General features: G+C 39.0%; 1 protein-coding gene across 1 annotated transcript in view; it reads left to right on the forward strand.

Moving 5' to 3' along the window:
* Positions 1-22956, forward strand: part of FARS2 (phenylalanyl-tRNA synthetase 2, mitochondrial) — a 233213-nt gene that overhangs the window by 126642 nt on the left and 83615 nt on the right. The window contains exon 6 of the mRNA XM_075270763.1: positions 14801-14961. Within this exon, the coding sequence (XP_075126864.1) occupies positions 14801-14961 (161 nt within the window). The remainder of the gene's footprint in view (positions 1-14800; positions 14962-22956) is intronic.

Consider the following 22956-nt stretch of genomic DNA (forward strand, 5'->3'; position numbering starts at 1 on the left):
CCCGTGGCAGCCTATTCCACTCTCTCACTACCCTCACTGTCAGAAAGTTTTTCCTAATGTCTAATCTGTATCTCTTTCCCTTTAGTTTCATCCCATTGCTTCTTGTACTTCCTTGTGCTAATGAGAATAGGGGAGATCCCTCTGCACTGTGACTACCTTTCAGATATTTGTAGACTGCTATTAAATCTCCCCTCAGCCTTCTCTTCTGCAAACTAAACAATCCCAGTTCTTTTAGCCGCTCCTCATAGGACATGGTTTGCAGACCTTCCACCATTTTGGTTGCTCTTCTCTGGACTTGCTCCAATATATCGATGTCTTTCTTGAATTGAGGCGCCCAGAACTGTACACAGTATTCCAGGTGTGGTCTGACCAGGGAAGAGTAGAGCGGAATAAAGACCTCTCTTGATCTAGATTCAATGCTTGTCTTAATACAACCCAGAATTTTATTAGCCTTTTTTGCAGCATCACCGCACTGTTGGCTCATGTTGAATTTGTGATCTACTATTATGCCCAAGTCCTTTTCCCCTATGCTATCCCCTATGCTTTCAGACAATGATGGACAAAAACAGGTCACCAGTGCAACAAGCAAATGCCCAAGTGGTCATTTCTTGTGTATTGAGAGTGACGTGGAAGTAGAGATGAGTGAGGTGCCCAGACAGCTTTGGAATATGCACATCAGGGGAATCAGTGAGGGAAACTTTACTTTTTGTTTTCTTTCTTTTTTTTCCCCATCCTTTTGTAGAAAACTTTTGTAGAAAACTTTTACCCCACCAGACAATCACTTTTACTCACATGAACAAAATTGTTGCTATCCATGGGGGCCACACGGTGGCTCAGTGGTTAGCACTGCATCCTTGCAGCGCTGGAGTCCTTGGTTCAAATCCCGCCAAGGGAAAAAAAAATAATCTGCAAGGAGTTTGTATGTTCTCCCCGTGTTTGCGTGGATTTCCATCCCATACTCCAAAGACATACTGATAGGGAAAAATGTAAATTTTGAGCCCTACGTGGGCTCACAATCTACATTAAAAAAAAAAAATTGTTGCTATCCCACATTTAATGAAAGAAAAACCCACAATGGTCACAGAAATAACTTGAATATAACAAAAGTAATAATAAATAAGAAGTCTATGAAAATGAACAAATGAAAGTCAGACATTGCTTTTCGCTTCAACAGAATTTTTTTTAGAAATAAAACTCAAGAAACAGGCCTGGACAGAAATGATGGTTCCCATAAGTTAATATTTTGTTGCACAACCTTTTGAGACAATCACTGCAATCACACGATTCCTGTAAGTGTCAATGATACTTCTGCACCTCCCAACAAGTATTTTGGCCACTCCTCATGAGCAAACTGCTCCAGTTGCCTTGGTTTTGAAGGCTGCCTTTTCCAGACGGCATGTTTCAGCTCCTTCCAAAGATGCTCAATAGGATTTAGGTCAGGGCTTATTGAAGGCCACTTCAGAATAGTCCAATGTTTTCCTCTTAGCCATTCTTGGGTGTTTTTAGCTTTGTGTTTTGGGTCATTATCCTGTTGTAAGACCCATGACCTGCGACTGAGACCGAGCTTTCTGACACTGAGCAACACATTTCTCTAGAATCCCTTTATAGTCTTTCGATTTCATTGTACCCTGCACAGATTAAAAACACCCTGTTTCAGATGCAGCAAAGCAGCCCCAGAACATAACACATCCTCCTCCATGTCTCACAGTAGGGACAGTGTTCTTTTCAAGATTTGCTTCATTTTTCCATCTGTAAACATAGAGCTGATGTGCTTTGCCAAAAAGTTTGATTTTTGTCTCATCTGTCCATAGAACATTCTCCCTGAAACTTTGTGGCTTGTCAACATGTAGTTTGGCTTTTTTATGATTTGTTTTCAACAATGGTGTCCTCCTTGGTCATCTCCCATGAAGTCCACTTTGGCTCAAACAACGACAGATGGTGCGATCTGACACTAATGTTTCTTGAGCTTTATGTTCACCTTTAATCTCTTTAGAAGTTTTTCTGGGCTCTTTTGTTACCATTCATCAATTTTCCTCTTGCGGCCACGTCCAGGGAGATTGGCTACAGTCCTATGGATCTTAAATTTCTGAATGATATGTGCAACTGTAGTCACAGGAACATCAAGCTGCTTGGAGATGGTCTTATAACTTTTACCATTAACATGTTTGTCTACAATTTTCTTTCTAAGTTCCTGAGACAACTCTTTCCTTTGCTTCCTCTGGTCCATGTTGAGTGTGGTACAGACAGAAATATCTATCTGTCTCAGTGATGGTGAACCTTTTAGAGACTGAGTGCCCAAACTGCAACCCAAAACCCAATAAGTTATTGCAAAGTGCCAACACAGCAATTTAACCTAAATACTTTGTGGACAGTTATGAACCTGCAAAATATGGTCATGTGTATGGGGCTGTACAGAGCTTTCAATGATACTGACAACTTCATACTGAAAGGTAAAAATTTGCAATTGTCATAATTGTGAACAATTAATGTTCACTATTTACATCACACAGAATCTGTGTCTGTGCAATGTTATTATAGCCTGTACTAATATCACGTCTGCTATAAAACAAATACTATGTGATAGAAATAGTGAGGGGACCTCAAACAGTAAAATCCGCTCCACATTGGCCCCCAAACAGTACAGTCTGCTCCACTTTAAACTTACAACACCTCTTTATACCAACTTAAACCCGATCGTGCTCTCTGAAACTAAACCCCGTAAATCTTTTGGCCCCAATGGCTTTTCCACCCAATATTATAAGTCCTTCCTATCACATCTTTCTTTCGCTTTTCTACTTGCTTTTTTTTTTTTTACACAATATGTTCAGAAGCCAAAGAACCACACCACTAAGGCACTTTATGTACCCTTTAGGCCAAATCTACAACTCCCCCTATGGTGGTTTTGGCCACAGACGCTGAAAAGGAATTTGACAGGGTAGGTTGGTCCTTCCTATCTGGTACACTCACCCATGTGGGACTCGGACCACACATGACAAATTGGATTCAGGCACTATATTCCTCACTCTCGGCACAGACCTGTGTGAATGTCACTTATTATGTTGGGGGTACATATTTTCTGGGACGTTTCCAGGCTCATACGGTTATGCACTGAGGTACAAGTGATTATTCATGCTATCACAGATTGGTCCCTGACTGATGATACTGCTTGGATACTTCTCCATCACCATGACATTTTCCTTGGCAGATACAAACGCTCTCGTCTTAGATATTTTCTAAGTGCAGCGAAGGCCTGTATTGTTGTAAGATGGAGATCTGACCCTCTGATGATTCCACAATAGATGGAAAGAGTGAACGAGTTCTAACATATGGAGGATCTTCTCCACATCTCCCCTGAGTGAGAAGACATAGCACTACTGGATCAGTGGATCATACTGGATCACATTTGTCTTGTCACCTGGGTACAGGGAGTAGCCCCTTTAGTGGAATGGGGTTCGCGCTGGACTCTGGAACACCATACCCCCTCTCTTCTATTTTCTCTCTACATACACACCCTCCCCTTTTTTACCCCCCTCCTTTTTTTTACCCTCTCCTTTCCATGTTATTTGTTAATTGTATATAGTTCCTCCTTATAACCTTTAGTTGGGCAGCTGGGAGGGGAATCTGGAGTCCACAGGTGTTATACATTGGGACTTTGTGCAACCACCCAGTGGAGACATGCTCATGAGGCAGGTTTGGCTCTGCTGGGTCCCTACCCCAACTACTTTTAGCGCTCCTTTCTTATGTCTTGTTGACTTTTATAGCACTTTTGTATTTAAAAAAACAATAATAATCTTTAATGCAAAAAAACCCCAAAAACAGTCCCACAATTGCCCTCCACTCAGCATAATGTTCCCTATGCTAATAAAATGAACACTTACACTTAGGGATGACAGCCGGTTTAAGCAAACCTGAAATTTTGGGCACTTGTCACTTACAAATGACTATTTTACTCTGGGGTCTCTTCAGACCCTAATTAGCCCAGGGGAGGTAAGTAAACATAGCAAATAGTATAACTTAACTCGCCTGGACCGTGGCACAGCTCCCTGTGCTCTTCAGGCCTCGTTTGGTCTCCTGAGTGAAGTCAGTGACCACTGAGACCCAATCACAGGCCTGAGCTGTCCCTCACTTCACTTAGAAGGCTGGAAGAGGCCCAAAGAGCATGTGCTGCAGGGGAGGTGAATAACACTGTTTGTAGTGTTTATTCATCTCCCCTGGGCTTCTGCTAATTATACTCTGAGGGTCTGAAGAGACCCCTATATAATAGTAGTGTGTCGGTGGTTAACCCCTTAAACTACCATTATGGAGGTGAGACTCTTACTTTGGAACATACCCCCGGGGATAGTGGGGTGTAACTCCAGGGGTATGCATGCCACAGTTTGAGAATCACCGCTGTAGAGGGTGCAGAAGTAGCAACTGCAACCAGTTGGCTAAGGGTAGGTGGGAGTCCAGTTTTAGATTTTGCATTGAGCCCTTGCTCTGCTTATAAATCCAGTATTGAATTAAAATTATAGTTACTTATAATTCGAGGTACTCTTAAGAAATGACAACAGGAAGTGTACCTTTAGATTTTCTTCTCAGAACCTCATGGTAAACCTGTTGCTTTGTAATTGATCAAAAATGCTTACCTTCACTTCTAAGGAACTAATTCAGGTGACAACCAGTATGGCAGAACTTCCCGTTCTCTCTTTTGCAAAGGTGACCTTACTGTATTTAATACAAAAGTCAACTTGATGTTGTTGTAAGTAAACACATTTAGCAAATTATAGGTTTTGTCTTCTTTTACAAATGAATGGCAATTTTAAATGAAGTCTGGTAATTTTCTTTAATATTTTCATTTGTTTAGCTGACAGCTATTCTTCCCAGATGTCAATGCAAATGCATTCTCAGCTTGGCATGTATTTTAAATGGTGAGAGGGGAATAAGCTGCTTTCAGACTCCTCTGGCAGCGACTTATCTCCCATGAGATCAATAGAATGTAAAATTCAGCATGTCCTAATCTTTCCTTTCCACCAAAATCACTGGGTTTGACTGATATTGATCTAATGTGTATGGGCACCTTTACACTTGCCCACAATTATTTAAGTAAGGATAGGTTTGTGGTTAGAGGCTTAGAATAGCAGTTAAAGAGAACATATGAAGTTATTATATAAGTTTACATAGCAAACTTATATTTAAACTTATGATTTTAAAGAGACTAGCTTCTGCATTTCCGAAACGTGTCAACTAGTCTCTTTTTTGTCTCCTTCTCACATTCAAGGTGTTCCACTGTGTTTTTAATTTTATTTTGTTTTTGTGATACGAAATCAAAAGTTATGTTTTACTCATATCCCTGAGTGAACTGTCTGCTGGACTACACATACTATTTTTGGTTTATCTGTATTAAAAGACTCAGCAAAGACCAATATTTACCACCAATAGGAACGTCTTAAGTAGTAACCAGTGCAGTTCGAATATCTGAGCATGCACAGTAAGCGTAAAGTGAAGCCTAGTCATGGACAGAGATAGCGACCAAATGAAGCGCACATGCAAGCCTGCACAATAACTCCTAAATGGGGCTTAAATTATATTGCAAGAAAGCAAAGGAGGAAGTGCGCACTCGTTCTCTCATGCATGCGCAGTATATCACGATCAGGACTTAGTTTATACCACAAAAAGGAAAGAGAAAAGTGTGCATGCGCACCTGCATTACTACAATGGGTACTTATAAATCAGTAGAAATTAAGTAGATGTTTCTAAAGTGCAAGAAATAAATGGGAATAATTTGCCACACTAGACTACAGCTAAAAGGATTATATATAAAACCAGTAGTTGTACTAGATGATATTCGTCTTTCCGTTCACAGATAGATCATGCTAATGATAGTGGAACTATTGCAAAGAGGATATTAATTCATAAAAAGAGGAAAAATTATAATTTCCTATAATAATGGCGAATAAGTAGTTACTTACATTTTATTACCTGTATAGCAGTGATATTCAGATATCGCTATATGTGATTATCATTAGTGACATAGAACCTATGAATATTCTAGGGTAAATTGACATGTCAAAATGTCACATGCCTGTAAAACACTGTTAAAGAGATGCAGGAACATAAAACCCTCATTCAGACCTTGTGGGCTTAAACTATCCAATTTCTCAATCCACCATGCCTCTTTTTATAAGTTGTTGTTTTTTTTGTTTTTTTTTCTTACTGAGATTACCCTTTTTTGTTCCTAATTTAATGTGGCAGATGCCCAAAATTTAAGTGTTCTACATTTCAATTGTGAACGAACCATATGTGTCATGACAACAAATCAACCTGGTTATGAATACTGCTAATATATATACTGCTGATGTGTTTTCCCATCTCAGTGTTTCAGCCGTACCTGCAGTCTCTTCTTCTCACTTCCTGTATTTCTCCTTCCTCCTCCTCTTGCTGAACCAGCCTGTGAAGGATCACAGTACTTATGTAGATCAAATAATATGTATAAAACTCAGTGTTATCTGTGAGTTTACTTAGAGGGACAACAGACTCGGCTTTATCAGCAAACTGCAATTAGCTGAACTAATTGTCCTGCCAGCAAGAGCAGTGAGTGAATGACGTTACTTGTCCTACATGTCCATGGTTATAGTAGTGCTGTGTAAACAATGGGAGGAATAAGTTCACATAGCAGACAAACAAAGCAGCATTTCAAAAGCAATATATTTAGGAAAAGTCTTCAATTTACATAGGCTACCAGTATAGATAGGATCCTTGAGATGGGGCAACTCCTTTAATTGTTGAATACTTTTGTCCACATAGGTTTTAGGATTTTAGAACCCTCTTACCTGCTCATGCTTGACACTAACCACCTGACAGTAGAGCCTAAGTGGAGAAAAAATTCCTACTGTGCCTGAATCAATAGAGCGGTGCCTATTAGCAGAAGCTAAGAACTGGAATTGGTGGAGGTGGTGAAAGGTCCTCTTTAAGGTGACTGTACAGTATGCATGCACTTATCTTTAGAGATAACATGAAATGCACCAGTCTCGTGACAGTATATTTTAATCTGTTGTAAACATAAAGGGCTGCGGTTTTTATTAGCTTATCTATTATAGTTTTAGAGTTCAGTTCAGCAGATTTAAGAAGAGTTCCTGAATCATGAATTCCATACACCAGTGTCTGTAGGTTAAGCTCCTGTGTGTTCTCTTTGGTCTTTGCCTTGAGTTGTGCATCTGCTTTTATCACAGCGCATGATTCATGTCATTTACAGCAATTTAACAGACAAGTGCCTGTACATTTTACTGAAAAGATTCTTTCCCTTTACTTTCTACCATGAAGATCCCAATTAATGAAGGAAAAATCTCGGCAATGACACATCTTTGCCTTCAGTATTCTAGTGTCTCCTTGTACTCTTTATAAAAAAAATATATGTCATAAAGTACAAATGCTGCTTCTTTATCTTTTGAAAAGTTTTTGAGCTCCAGCTTTTTATTAGCAAAGAAGCACCAGGATACTTATTGAAAGTCTTGGAACAACAGAAATCATTTCTTTTATTTTTTTGGAAGTAAAATTTTGTTTGTGTGATTTTTTTTTTTTTTCAGATTTACTTTGTGTATATCATAATTCTGTATTTAAAATGTTTAACTGGTGTTCTGGAAAAAAACAAATTATTTTCTATCCACTCTTTAGGGGGAACCTAGATGCTAGATGGGGGAGTCTTAGTGTTGATAGGGTCTGGTCCCGAGATCAAAGGTCCAAAGACTGCTGTTTGAATAGATTGGCGGTCACATATGTGTCCGGCTACTCCATTTAAAAGTGTTCCACTTCTTATTTTTACAGCATATAGAGGTTTAAAATAACAAACACTATATACTTACCTCTCTGTTCAGCCAGTGATCCAAAGGAGAGTCTCCATTTGGGTCCCCAGTCTGTTTACTGTTTATCTGTGCAGGAACGCGTCAGCCAATCAGCGGCTTTCAACTGAGGCTCCATTTGAAGATAGTTTCATATTGAGAGATCCCCACCAACAACAGAATGTAGGGTCACAATACTAGTGAAGCAGAGCAGCTGGTTCGATGTGAACCCACCCTGAGTTTGTTTGTTTGTTTTTGTTTTTTTTTTTTGTTTTTTTAATTTTTTACCTCTCCTGTCTAAAAAGCAGGTAACTGCTTTTTAAGTGGATTGGGCTTCCTTATATTTGGGTCCCCAATCGAGTTTATCATTCTTACTTTCTCCAGTTCTTCACAACTACAGATGACAGAAGAAGCCTTCTTTCATAGACTTCTGTATTTTCCCTCTAAGGGGGGGGGGGGGGGGGATTAGGTACAGCTGTTGGAGATGCGACAGTTGAGGCCCTAAAAACTAAGGTGGACACTGTGAAATTGAAAGTTACTGCTGGAGCTCATAAACTTCAGCATATTGTCTCATCTCACTCCAATACCCTGTATTCGCTTTGACTAACTTTGGAAAATCTGGAGTCCCAACTACGGTGAAAAATTTTTAATCTGAGAGGCATTCCAGAAACATTATCACCTGCATCTCTAGGTGGACACTGTAACAATTATTCAAAAGTATCCAAGGAACCCCTTCTGACTGATGATGTCTTTTGGACTCCAAAGGCCACGTAATAAAACTGGGAATAAACCACATCATGTTATTTGTAAGTTATGGAACTGGAGACAGTGAAATTAACTTTTTGTAGCATCTAGATCCTCCACTGCTTTGCTTGTTCAAAGGGAGTATGTGTTTCTGTTCCCTAGTTTTCCTAGGTGCACCCTGCAATTTTGCTAAGCTTAAAAGCTATTGGTGGTACTCCTATTGGACAAGGGGGTGCCTAATGCTGGGGCTCACCATTTCACCTTTCTGCAACCATGAGAACACTTGCAACTATTTACATCACCCTTCTGATCTTCCCTCCTTTTGTAAGACCCTGTGATTTGCGCCTCCTGACCTCACTACCTCATGTGTGCTGTTGAGTAGACTCTCCATCTACAGTGCAGTGGAGGCTCCTGAGATTCGGCGCCCGTAAGACAATCCTCCATCGGCCTCCACCTCTAAACTCCATCCAAGGAGTTGGATGCCTGTATTTTCTGTTTATGGTAACTGTGATGACTATCTGATATGCTTAGTTTTTGTGTTATAAACAGTATACTTCCTATTCAGCCAAGGCAGGCGCTTCCACTTTCCAAGTCCCCTTCCCCAGGAGTGGTAATGGGCCTGGAAGTAAATCTCCATTGTGGCATTATTCCACATGTTTTTAGGGATAATGTTTCAGCTTAACTTCCCCTCCTCCTCTGACATGATTGAGCATTCCCCATTAGATTGCTTGTTGTATGAACGCTTTGTTTATTACTTTTCTTATGCTATTCAATAGGTGGCTTATTCATGGGTCACTCAGCCTTTTCCTATGCCAGTGTACAGAGAAACATGGTAATGACTGTGTGGGGGCAGGATAAGCAGAAATCTCAATGTCTACCTTAAAGTGAGTCTATCATTGGCTATAGTGATTTTTAACTAAGCATATATTTGCATAGCCTTTAGAAAGGCTATTTCAGGTATACCTTTTATTCATTAATCCTCCCAGCCATTTTTGAATTAGCCCACTTTTTTTTGATATGCTAATTAATCAGCACAGAGCACCAGAAGTCTCTGTGATGTTCCCTGAGCACCGCTTGTGTGACGTGTGTAAAGTAGGGGGAGGTGAGAGCCAGGTAAGGCTGATGAGTTATCATCATCATCATCATCATGCCATAATGGTACGGTGGATATCAGGATAGGGTTAGCACTACTGGGACACACTCTCCTCCTAGCCCAGGGCCCACAGCATTGCCCCATTCCTGGCGCTGCCGCCAGCGGCCTCCTGCAGTGACGACCCTGCTTCTAATTTAGTAGTGACTGTAATGTGAGGTGTTCTCCAAGGTGATAAAAATCTGTGAAACAAAAAAGAAAAAGTTTAAAACGTAGGCTCACCAATCTTCAGGGTGCACGGCTGAATGATCCCGGACTCCAAGGGAAGACGAAAAGTCAAGTAATAAAAAAAAAAAAAAAAAAAAAAAATTCCAGTCCGCACTCCTGAGATTAACTAAAAACTATCCTTTAATTGTCCATAAAACAATGGGTGGATACAATATATAAAATAACAAGTGACAGTGATAAACGCAAAAGTGCATTTAAAAACCCATAAACTGGCTTGAACTAGCTGACGCGTTTCTGGGTATGCTATACCCCTTAATCATAGCCTAATACTGCACTGGTATCCTGGGTTTTAAATACCCCTCACATTTGCAAAAAAACACCTGAACTGAATAACTTTGTTGTTGCCTGCTATTTCAGCATCGTATAGTGCGTTTATCACTGTCACTTGTTATTTTATATATTGTATCCACCCATTGTTTTATGGACAATTAAAGGATAGTTTTTAGTTAATCTCAGGAGTGCGGACTGGAATATCTTTTTTTTTTTTTTATTACGTGATAAAAATCTGTTCTCATTAATAAAAACTTGGGCATCAACGGACTCATGGACACTTCTAGACTCAAATGTGTTTTTTTTTGTTTTTTTTTTAAATTTATTAAAACAATTGCATACTTGAATCACTTTCGTCATAAAAATCAATATATAATAAGTGATGCTAGGTTCACAATAGTGCCAACATTTCTGCTATTTTGATCTGTTGGAGGACCAGAACAACAAATAAGTGGACCACTACAACAGCGGTCACATATGGAGCCCCAAGGACTATAATGGGATACACTGGGTGTCTGTTCTTTAAAACTAACTGTCCAACAATAAAGTTGGTCTTGCAGGACTTTTTCATTCAGCAATTTGGATGCACACTGCATCCAAACAGAGGCTCCAACACATATGTGAATGGAACCTTAGGAAAGAATTCAAAGTAAAAAAAAAAAAAAAAAAAAAAAAAAAGAAGGGAGAAAGGGAAGGAGAATTTAAAAAGAGAAGGAGAAAAAAAAGAATAAAGTGAGAACAAGAGAATGCTAATTACAAAACCTAATCATAAAAAAGTCATCAAAGTCTCAAGGAGTTCCATTCTCCAGGGTAAACAGTTAAACTCCTGATCAATTCCACTTTACCCATTCCGCATTGTTTCGTGGAGCATATGTTTATTAACAAAGTAAATAACTTCTTGGAGCTGAGGGCTTTAGCAAGTAATTTGGCAGTACTTAAATGTACAGCCAGGAATATACTAAGTGCAATATGCTTAAATTCTAGAGGCATTAAGTCAGCTTCCAAGTTTTATAAAGCCATCCCTGGAAGCCCAGAAAGAGTTAGGCCAGTAATCTGCTATACCAACTCAAACACTGAGGCCCAATAGTGATCTAGTTTTGGACATGACCACTAGGTATAAAGTACAGAGTACCAATCTGACCACAATTCCTTCATGCATTTTTTTAGTTCATATGTACTATTTAAGAAGTAATTTATTTAAAAAAAAAATGCTTTTCGTACTTTCTTTTCCCATTTTTTGTTGTAGGTATGCTTTATCAGGGTCCTAATTTTCCCTTACTAAATGACATGCAAGGCCAATACACACACACATATAAAAAACCTGCCAGTAGGAGGGAAAGAGCTTACTCTGCAAATTAATTTTATTTTTATTTTTTTATTTTATTTTTTTTTACAAATGTATCTATTATGAGGAGCTGACCACCCTCAAACAGGCTCCCTACCCAAGCTAAAGATATTGGTGATGGCCTAAATTTAAAGCGAGTCTGTCTTTAGGGTTATCCCTAAAGACTTGTTGGAATAGGCTTTAGAGCGTCCTATCTTTCTTCATGTGTTCTTCAATGCTGTTTGTGAATAAATGACTTGATTCTTATATTGAAATCTGCAGCAATCCTCAGTACAGCGTATGTAAATCCTGCACATGCGCTGTACTCCACTACCTTAATGAAGAATAAGAAGAGGAGGAGGCTAATACTGGGGATGACAGTACTGTGCTCTGAGCACAGGGGGACAGAATTTGCATATTAGAATAAAGTCTTTTATTCAAAAATGCAGTTGAAGTACAAATGAAGAAATATTGACTAGAATAGTCTTTCTAAAGGCTATTCCAAAATGTCATCAGGGACCGAGGTACAGCTGACCACCTGCCAATCAACTGTTCACAGCAGTTGCCAGCATCAGAACATTAATAGAGAATGGAACCAGAAGCAGGCAGATGTGTTCTCTTTGTGGCCAAGCCAAATCCTCCAGCTCCGTTTACCATTGCAATCCTCCTATACCAGTTATTTTTACTATTATATATATTATATTATATTATTATATTTCCTTTTTTAAAAATAAATTAATAAAAAATGTGATTTTCTTTTTAGATTATTTCAATGCTTTGATCTTAACAAAATATGTAATCTGCATGTATTATTGAAAGCATTATTCATATATTCACCCTTATACATGTATTGTCCTTAGTTTACCTCTTTATGTAAGATTATGCTACCAAACAGTATGTGAACTCAGTTAATGTAATAAAAGCAATCTAAGATGTGTAAAATGGGAAATTCTTTCAGCATGAATGTTTTTGTTCTTAGAAAACTAGTAATACTAGATTGTTGTTTGCATACTAAATGTTATACAATAATAAACTACTGATGTGGGGGCTTCAGAATTGTGTCACTTAAAACTTCAAAATTCGTCAGCCTAGTTTTAAAGGTAAAAGAAAGTGAAGAGTTGTTGTTTTTTTTTTTAACTGTCAAAATTGGACACTTTAATGAGCAGAAGCCATAATAAAACAGATCAGCCATGCTCGCGCTTTGAGGCCATCAACAATGTGTGTGTAAATATATATATATATATATATATATATATATATATATATATATATATAGTCAGGGTCTGGGGTTGCTAGGTGGGGTGGCATAGACACACAAGTCCAGATTTTTAGTCCAAAAAAAAAGGTAGAGTTTTATTTTCACTCACAAATATAGTGCAGCAACTAGAGGAAGCAATTCAAAGATGAATAACTGCCCGGCTAGGCTCTAGCTAAAACTAAGAATAGGTTACCTCACCTAGAATACTCCTAACAAATAGGGTTCACAAGTAAACAAGGGGTACACATACCCGGCACTTTAACAGCGTCCTTTTGGCAGAGCTTTCTCAGACTGGTTGAGTGTGTGTTTCAGTCTCTCTCCTCTCTCTCCCGCTAACCAGCACACCTGTGCTACTTACAAAGTCCTGCTGGTCTGTTCCCAAGCGTGGAGTGGATTGCCCTGCAGGTCTGGCCTGAACTTCACTCCAGTCTGGGACCTACAAGCTAAACGCCTGTGCATACTGCAACAGCCTTGGGGGAAAATAGCAGTTCTCCCACACTATACCTCTCTCCACTTCACAATATATATATATATATATATATATATATATATATATATATATATATATATATATATATATATATACAGTATAGTTAGTGAGAAATGTAAAGAGGAATTTGCTGCAGATTTGGAGGCAGATTCTGCCCCAAATCAACTACAGACTCCGCCGAGATTCTGCCTCCCTTTGTCCTGCTCGATCTTGCCACAATTCAATAGTCAATGGGGTCACTCAGGATCTGTTGCTTTTTATTTCTAGGATCGATTGCTGTCTGTTTTTCTGTTCTTCTGGTCCTGTGACAAACCTAGGTTATTCAGTTTTTTCACTGGTCTGAACAAAGGAAGAAAAAATAGCAGTGTGAAAGAAGCTTTAACTGGTTCCCTCTGCTACTCGGCTTTTTCACATTCTAACTGTCAAGCCATTTGGTATTAGGATGTGAAAAGTCAGTGTAAGGCATCATTCACATGGGATCCTAGTGTGAATTGTAAGGCCTGATAGTATCAAATAAACCGTTCACTGTGGGGTCTCTCTGAAGAAATCATTCACATGCGAGTCCTATGTGTGCTTACTTGAGACAGCAGAAGGACAGTCACTGTCATTATACTATGGGCTTTACTCAGCTATTTATTTGCTATTTTACAATTACTCCTAACAATTATTTTTTATCAATAAACTTTTTCCTGAAATTTTTGAAAAGCTGGTACAATAAAGAACATTTGGGCAATTAATAGGGTAACTTGGCAAAATTATAAACTAGTAGTAGTGATAATGGTTAGGGTGGGCAAACTGCTGTTTATTGTACATGCCTTCTGCCTCGGAGAGAAATGCAAAATGTGCTATGGGGGACTATAAGCAGCAGAAAAAACATAGGACACTGTGTATAAGGCAGCTTATGGTGGAAAAACCACCTGCTAGGTTCTCCTGAAAAGTAATTTCACTCATCCCCTATCTCTCGTGTCTTAGTGCGACCCTCCAGCCGACTCTTCTTCCTGGTCTCCATTCGTTCAGCCAATCTGTGTTTTAGGTGGGTCACCACTGCACACATTGATTGGCTAAGCAGTCATTTCCTTTGTGTTAAGAGTATATATTTTTACGTTTTTATAGCATTCTGAGCCTGTTTTAAGAAAAATAAAACATTATCGACCAGATAACCCCTGTAATGGTGTTCAGTGCTGGCAATCCACTGCCAGGACTAAGCTGTGATGTATTGGATTGTCAGAATTAAGCCTAGTAGTCATTTTATTCTTAAAAACATAGGAAGAAGATCCACACGTCATATTTTACAAAATAAAAATACACCCTTGAAACAGATTTTGACTTGGATATGAATCATGTAAGATATCATTGATTAGTTTTCATCATAATAAGTTTTCATGAATGTTGTAGCCATGAGATGGTTCTTACTGATACATTTCAAATCTTTAAGTTCATCTATTGGAATGGGAATACATATTTAATTTGAATAAACCTTTTATACTTATCTTTTGGATTTTCTTCTTGTTTTTGGTTACAGCTGGTGCTCAGGACAAAATTGGATGGGCATTTGGTCTTGGATTAGAAAGACTGGCCATGATTCTTTACAGTATCCCTGACATTCGTTTGTTCTGGAGTGAAAGTGAGCTCTTCTTAAAACAATTCCATGTGTCGGACATCAACCAGGCAGTTCAATTTCAGGTAACTAGTGATAATTAATTAACTAAAATAGTGTTTATGTTATGAAATTCTATATGTGTTGTGTTTCTTGTTTCTACATTGATATATAATTACTCACAGAAATTGGGTTTCTCCTCTGGTTTTCTCTATGCTGTGTTATATCTGATATTCTTGGTTGACACGCAGTATCCCAGAAAAGAATTGTGTGGCTGGAAACTAAATATAGGTCATGCTTGGTGTTTATACACTAGAGACCTGTCCTTAAAAGCCAGTTGATATCACATTTATATTTTTTATGTTCAGAAAGGCAACTGAGTAGCAATAAAGGTCACTGTATTTTGTGAACCATTGTGCAAGACTGTATGTCTCCACTTAAGTGGGAAATGATTATTGGTTGTCAAATAGAAACAGTACAATATCAGTACAGTTAAATATATCCAAACTCAAACCTCATTTACGGATGTGTCCACCCTTATATTAGCCCAGCTTTGGTTAAAGGAGTATTCCCATCTCAAGGATCCTACCTATCTATACTGCTAGAGTGTTCTTAAATACTTTGCTTTGTTTTCCTGCTATGTGAAATTATTCCTCCCATTGTTTACACAGTGTTTCCATAAAGCCGGACCTGTGTGATAAGACAGGACAGATGACATCACTCACTGCTCTCACTGTTATTTACAGCTCTGCATTCAGCTAATTGCAGTTTGCTAATAAAGCCCTATCTGTTATCTCTCTATGTAAACACACAGATAACACTGAGTCCTTCTCTAGAAGTATGTGCATATTATTTGATCTGCATTCATATTCGATTTCTAGTAATCATAATAAGTATTGTGATACTTCATAATGTCCTGTTTAGTAAACTGTGGGGAAGGGGGGTGAGGTGGCTTTGACTGTTACATAAGGAATATAAGAAGTGAGAAGAAGAGACAGGAGGCAAAGTTGCTGAAAGAAGGAGATGGGAGAACCCCTTGTCCTGAAACCAGTTCAATGCAATATAGCAACATTCTAGCTAGCCCCTGATAGACTGCAGTTCACAACACAAGCAGTGGGAAACCACACATAGACACATATAGAAAAGACATCTTGTGGCAAAGATGTCTGGAAAAGTGTTGATGCATGGAAAAGCTGATCATCTCATGACACATATCAGAAAATGTCCATCGAAAAGGAAATTTAAGGAAGGACATATATTTTGGACAGATTTGTCTGTGATGGATTCACAATTTCTTTTATATGCTCTGTATATTGTCCATTTTGAGAAAAAAAAATGTTTCTTGGAAATTTTAGTTTTTGTCTGTGTCTTATGATGTATACGGTAGTGCAACTTGCAGAGAGTGTTTCCATTATTTTATTTTATTTTTTTTCTATTTTGGTTCTGAAACTTGACATTTGCTGTTGTCCGTCCCAAGAGTCTTCTTAATATACATACTCAGAAATACCAGATGACAGACTTTGAGAGGTGATCACGGGATTGAGAAAAGGACAGTCATTTTGACAAACTGCCAACTACTGTGTATAGGCCATTCTGACTTAGCTGTTAGGAGGTGCTGGGAGCAGTTGTTTTGTGAGGGCACACACACAGTGAACAGGCCCCAGACATATCACCATTAGATAGGATTGTTTGATCCACCATCAAGCATGAACAACTACGCTCTGCTCAGACTATTTCCACGTACTTACCATAAGCAAATTTGGTGTCACAGCGCCTATTACGGGTCGTATTGACAGCCAGAGACCGTTGAAGTAAAGTTGTGAATGAAAAACCTGGACTGATACAGAATGGAAACGTATCGTTACAGGTTCTGTTGAAGACCTAACGACAGTTGGTTTGAGTATTGAGATCTCATGGTGATTGTTGGAATTCTTGCCTTTTTACCCAAGGACTACCTTGCATTGTTTTGACTCTACAACTGAATCATCAAAGGGGTGTCCACCAGTAATAGTAAATCTCCCCCACTAGTTCTTTATTTGTCTATATATATTTGTTTACTTATTTATATACCATCAGCTTATGTTAGGGTAAGTTGACATGGCGGTAACCGTTTCCACCAATGCGGCTAGCTGATTAGGCCCAGATGAATGGGCCTAATCAGGAGTGAGTCTCGAGCTGCAGGAAGATAGATGCTGCAAAAAATCGCTGGCGGGAAAAAAAAGTGAGTGACTTCCATTGAAATGAATGAAAGACGTTTCTGCAGGCAGATTTTGAGATGGATTCCATGTCAAAATCTGCCTGCATAAAACTCCGTGTGAACATCCCCTTAGCCTTTTCTCTCTGCCTCTTTATTTTCCTCTTTCTCTCTCTATCACACTCTCTTTCTCTATCACTCTCCCTCATCTCTCTGTTTCTTCCTCTCTCTCCTTCTCGATTTTCTTCATTGGTTGTAGGTATCTCCTTAGCAAAAATAGAATTTCTGATAAGTCCACAATGGTGCTGTTTTGCCAATATACAAGTGTTGTCATGCTTACAGAAGAAAATTCAGAAAGGATCACCAGTGGAGCAAGGGACAGTGACAAGCATCCTATCAATGAAGTGCCTTATGAAAGAGACTTGCAAACTGCATGGGGTTCCTGAACCACACAGTGGCCCCGCTTGCTGCCTAATCTGTAGTCTTTTTCTAGATTATTTTTCTTTGTCTTTGTAAAAATGGAATAACTTTTTGGTTCAGTTGCCTGTCCTTGTTTCAAAAAACCTTGCAAAAGTCTTAATAGTAATATAGACCTGCTGAGAACGAGAACACAATAGTAGTAAATAATAGAAGATGTTTAATAGAAATGCATAAATAATACATAGAATATTCTCTGGTCAAACTACATTGTATATAACAAAATAGAGTAAAGTCATTTCAGTTTTTTTTAAGGTCCTACAATAATACGAAATAGGAATTGTCTGTGATCGATCTCCCAGAGGAAGCAGACAATGCATCTATTATAAGTGGAGTCTGTTGTAGCATGTACAGTTTGGTCACTTTTAGAGACTTATCTTTTAGTTGGTCAAGGCCCCTTATCTTTCTCAGACTAGACTGATATGTTGCCTTTATAGTTGACTGTGTGCATCTTGCCTTCCAAGCAGCTTTGACATTCTGTAGAATAAAGGCTTTTGAAATGATCCTCTCTACCACCGCCTTGTGCAGTCTCACTCATGACACTGACATTTGAGAGAAATATTTTCCCTTCTGATCTAATGTCAGACATTGGTACATACCCTTCTCCATTCTTTACATGTCCTCAGCAGAGACAAGTAGCAGAGCTCAGTACAAGCCCCTCATTCCCCGTGATGGTGTATATTTGTGGAATGCAATTACGGTTAGCCATTGCCATGCATTGTATGTCGGGATTCTAATTGTGCATAAATATGGTCTATGAAAAATAGGATGTATTGACATGGAAATCACTCCACATTTATTTGTAACACCTGTACTGTTGCTATAGGTATGATATGACTTTTTTATTAGTACCAATGCATTTTTGGATGTGCATATTCTGCTTTTTTAGCCTATTTTTGAATGGAAAAAAAATCAATTATTTACAAGACTTTAAGAAACGGAGATGTTAAACAGTGCTGAAACAACTTTCGCTCTGTACTCTGATACAATAAAGCTGGTTGCCTTAGAAACCAACCCTGTGGTTAAAAGAGAACATTTGTGGAAGATGAATTGAAATGCAATAAGAATAAGAAAGCAGTTTATATAAATATATATATATCTCTGATACTTGATAAGATACTGTACTGTACATGTGTGCATATAGCTATATAGATATATATATAGATATCACACACACACGTGTGTGTATATATATATATATATATATTTACACCGCCTTTAAAAAACACCCTCATTAATTTCTATGGTTTTGCATTAGAACATAATAAAAAGGCATCTGGTTCATAGAAGGTCTTTGAATTAGTTGATAAATTACACTGTGTATTTATTTATTTATTAAGAACTAGGATGAAATGCAGAAGGAAATTAAAGGGGTTGTCCATACAACTCTGCTTGCTGTTACTCTCAGTGGATAAGCATCAGTTCATGGTCATGTGATATACAGTCCGGGGTCATGTGATGAATACACAGGTATGAAATGGTACTATAGAAGTGTAATTTGTCATACAAAAATTATCCCTCTTATGACTCTGGGAACTGAAAAGTAAAAAAAAGTTATAGTTTTTGGAAAGTGGAGAGGGAAAAAAACGAAACTCAAAAATCAGAAAATTGATGTGGCGTAATTATATTAATGCCTTTTAATAACTCTTTTGAATTAAAGGGGTTTTCCGGGGAATAATAAAGCATATGGCTGGATACCCTTCACTAGTTATGCTTTACTATTAATATACACCTTGGTCCCCCGATTACTACATTTGCGGAGAGCAGCTAGGGAGGCCAGAAGTTTTGTTCCTTTGTCTCTGCAGCTGCCACTTGAATTTTGGTTACACAACTGACTGCACTCTACTTAAAGGGATCCTATCATACAAACCCTTTTTTTCTGGGCCACATGGTGGCTCAGTGGTTAGCACTGCAGCCTTGCAGCGCTGGAGTCCTGGTGTTCAAATCCCGCCAAGGGCAGAAAACCATCTGCAAGGAGTTTGTATGTTCTCCCCGTGTTTGCATGGATTTCCATCCCATATTCCAAAGACATACTGATAGGGAAAAAAAAAAAAATGTACATTGTGAGCTCTATGTGGGGCTCACAATCTACATTTAGAAAAAAAAAAAAAAAAAAAAAACCTTTTTTTCTGAGAAACACGTCAGAATAGCCTTAAGAAAGGCTATTCTTCTCCTACCTTTTGTTGTCTTCTCCGCGCCTCCGTTCTGTAGGAATCCCGGTTCTTGTCGGTATGCAAATGAGTTCTCTCACAGCACTGGGGGCGGGCCCCAGCGCTCAAACAGCACTGGGGGCGTCCCCAATGCTGCAAGAGAACTATCTCCAGTGCCACCTCCATCTTCGTCAACAGAGTCCTTTTCATCCTCTTCTTCCGTCTGTGGCTTGTAACTTCTAGGCCTCGGGCCTTGGGCAGAGCAGACTGCGCATGCCCACAGCCCACGAGAAAAAGGCCGCTTGCACAGTATTGCCACAGGAGCCGCCACATCTTCCCTTATGTAGCCTGTGGCCTACAAAGTGTTGTTCTTGGCAGGCCCAGTTAGTTAGTAGAAGAGGCTTCCTCCTCTACCATGCAATCAATTGCATCAGTGTCCTGCAGACATCAATGCAGTTGAATCTGTAACTAGAAAGAATGTGTGATTTCGGTGGTCCTGGGTTAGGCCCCACAGAGTCATTCTGCTGCCCCCAGCTAGCTACACCTCTGAGCCTCTGGGAGCTCCAGAGATAGCCGAAGTGCAGTGTTTATACATATATATAGGGTCCCAACCCGTAAATCGCAATAAGTAAGAGATTTCAAAAACAGCAGTCCAATTATAGTAGATTTATTCACGATATAGGTGTATAGGAGCAGTAAGGTACCGTTCCAAATGTTGTAGGTATATTCAGGTATAAATCAGGTAGACATAAATTGCAGAGGAAAAGTGAAACGTTTATCAGTTAGAAGACCTTCGTCAGACTCTCAATACATAGTAGGAAAAAGGAATATTCTGTGGCTCTATAATGAGTAAGCTGAATTAAACATTTTGTGTGGGGGGCGTTAATGATGGTACTAACATGGTATTATACTTTATAGGGGCATTGATACGGTATTCTACTGCATGGGGGCTCTAACGTCATTATTCTGTGTGGGGGCATTAATAGGAGATTATACTGTGTATAATCTGTATATACTGGCAGGGAGGGATAGAAGAGTGCAGCCTCACAGTTCATTCATTGATCAGGACTTATTAAGGACAAATGGGCCTTATCAGCATGGACTGTGTGGTTCTGCCAACAGCAAGATCAAGCAGGACACTTACTTTGCTGCGATCTCTGCAGCCTGTTGAAAACAATAGGAGAAAGAAAAAAATTGATGGAATTCTTCCGTGTGAACTATTCTAAGCGTGGCATCCTGGTCCTGATTAGACCCGAAAAGAGATTTCAAAGTTAGATGTGTGAGTAAAAAGCCTGACAAGAGAAGACATATTTTTTGGATGTCATGCATGTTTCTCACAATTGCCTGTAATGTTGTAATTTATTGTGAAGTTAGTGACTATTTAAGAGTATTAAATGCCCACAATCTGTAAACACCACAGATATAATAAATGTAATAGAAGCTCCTTGCTTTGTTAGGCTACGGTCACACTTCATCCCCCATTACGCTTAAAATATGCAGAGAGAAAAGTCCTATAAGCAAGTCCACTCTGACGATTTCAGGCGTAAACCAGACAAACCCTATTATAGTCTATGGGGTCTGTGAGTAACCGCTTTTTAAGCGACTTGGGTTGACCCGAGGAATAGAGACCCAAACATTAGTGTGAACCTATCATAAGATATTTCTATAAAGTTAATATACAGTAAGTGACAGCCTGTTGGCTTACATGCAATATGCTTGACATCAAACACTTAGAGTGTGATGTGTTATTTTAGAAAAAAAAAAATCAAATGTTACAAAATAGCAGTTAAAATGCACTTAATAAATCATTTTATAAAAAGTACATTCATTGTTTTCAATACTTTTTCATAGGAAATGATCATACTTAGAGCAGTTGCCCAAGCTTTTTTTTTTTGCAGATTTTGTTGTGCGTATCACATTGAAAGCAATAGGTAAAAAAGCCTCCCATTGATTTCAATGGGGAGCACGTGAATGCCAGCACCCATAGAAATCAATGGGATCTGTTTTAACGCCGCTCACTCTGAACAAGTTTTATGTTCAGAATGAGCGAGTGTAAACTCCGTGTACAGGCTCCCTTTCTGTGAAAAATGCTGCGGGATAAACTGCAATGCTTTTTTCCTGCAACAATTTTTGCCTGTGGCTTGCTACGCGAGGCCTTAGCCTTAAGAGGTGGGTTTTTTGTTGTTTTTTATGAGAGGTGGACTGCAAAAAACTCTGTGTGAGCTTACTCTAAGGCTGAAGCACCACTTTTCGGTAACGCAGCTTTTTTTTTTTTTTTTAAATGCTTTATTAATATAAAGAATGATACATAAATAAGTAAAGGTGTTACATTCCAGTTATAAAACAGTAATAGTGTACAAAGAGAAAGAACATATTATTCACGTAACAAAGGATTTGGGTAGAAAATTATCAATAAAAAGGATTACCAAAAAGGCAACTAAACAAGCTGTCAAGAAGCAATGAGTACGCCTACTAAGTAGCTAGGGAACACTTGTAAAGGAGAGAGTGAGAAGGATTAAGTAGTGAGAAAGTCAGTCAGTGGAGAGGAGAGAGAAAGGAAGGGGAGCAAATAGGTGTAGAGAAAGGAAGTCTAATGAGGGGGGGGGGGAGGGAATAGGAGTCTCAATGGTCCAAAAGAAGCTGTGTGTGGCTACAAAGTTGTACCTCTCAATGCCCAATGGGCACTCAGCGGGCGAACAGGTTTCTCCAAGGGGTCCAAATCTTAGTAAATTTAGCATGAGTGCATAGATTCCAGCTGGACAGTTCCTCGAAACGTGCGATTTGGTTTACCTTTCCCACCCATTCCGACTTAGAGGGGGGGGGGGGATCAAGCCATTTGGCAGGGATGAGTGAATTTGCAGCGGATATCAAAAAAGATATTAGATTCGATTTAGATGGCTGGTACTCCGAGGACGGCAGGGAAAGTATAACTATTTGAGGAGTCAGCGTAAAGGATGAGGAAGTGAGTGCTCTAATGGTGGATTGGACTTCTTGCCAAAAATCCGCTATAACGGGGCAAGACCACCAAATGTGATACATGGAGTCGGTGGTGGCATGGCATCTCCAGCATTCATCCACCGAGTTAAAAGTTTGTAATGGGTTTCCTGTAGTCTAACACACCTAGAAAAACCCTGAGAGCAGGGCCGCCATCAGGAATTTTGGGGCCCCATACAGCCTAAGTGTCTGCTCCCCCCCCCCATTTTAAAACTAACTTATTTTGCGTCATACCAATTCTGTATTACATTTCCCTTTATTTAGCA

This window comes from Leptodactylus fuscus, chromosome 4 (assembly GCF_031893055.1).
Source record: "Leptodactylus fuscus isolate aLepFus1 chromosome 4, aLepFus1.hap2, whole genome shotgun sequence".
NCBI lineage: Eukaryota > Metazoa > Chordata > Amphibia > Anura > Leptodactylidae > Leptodactylus > Leptodactylus fuscus.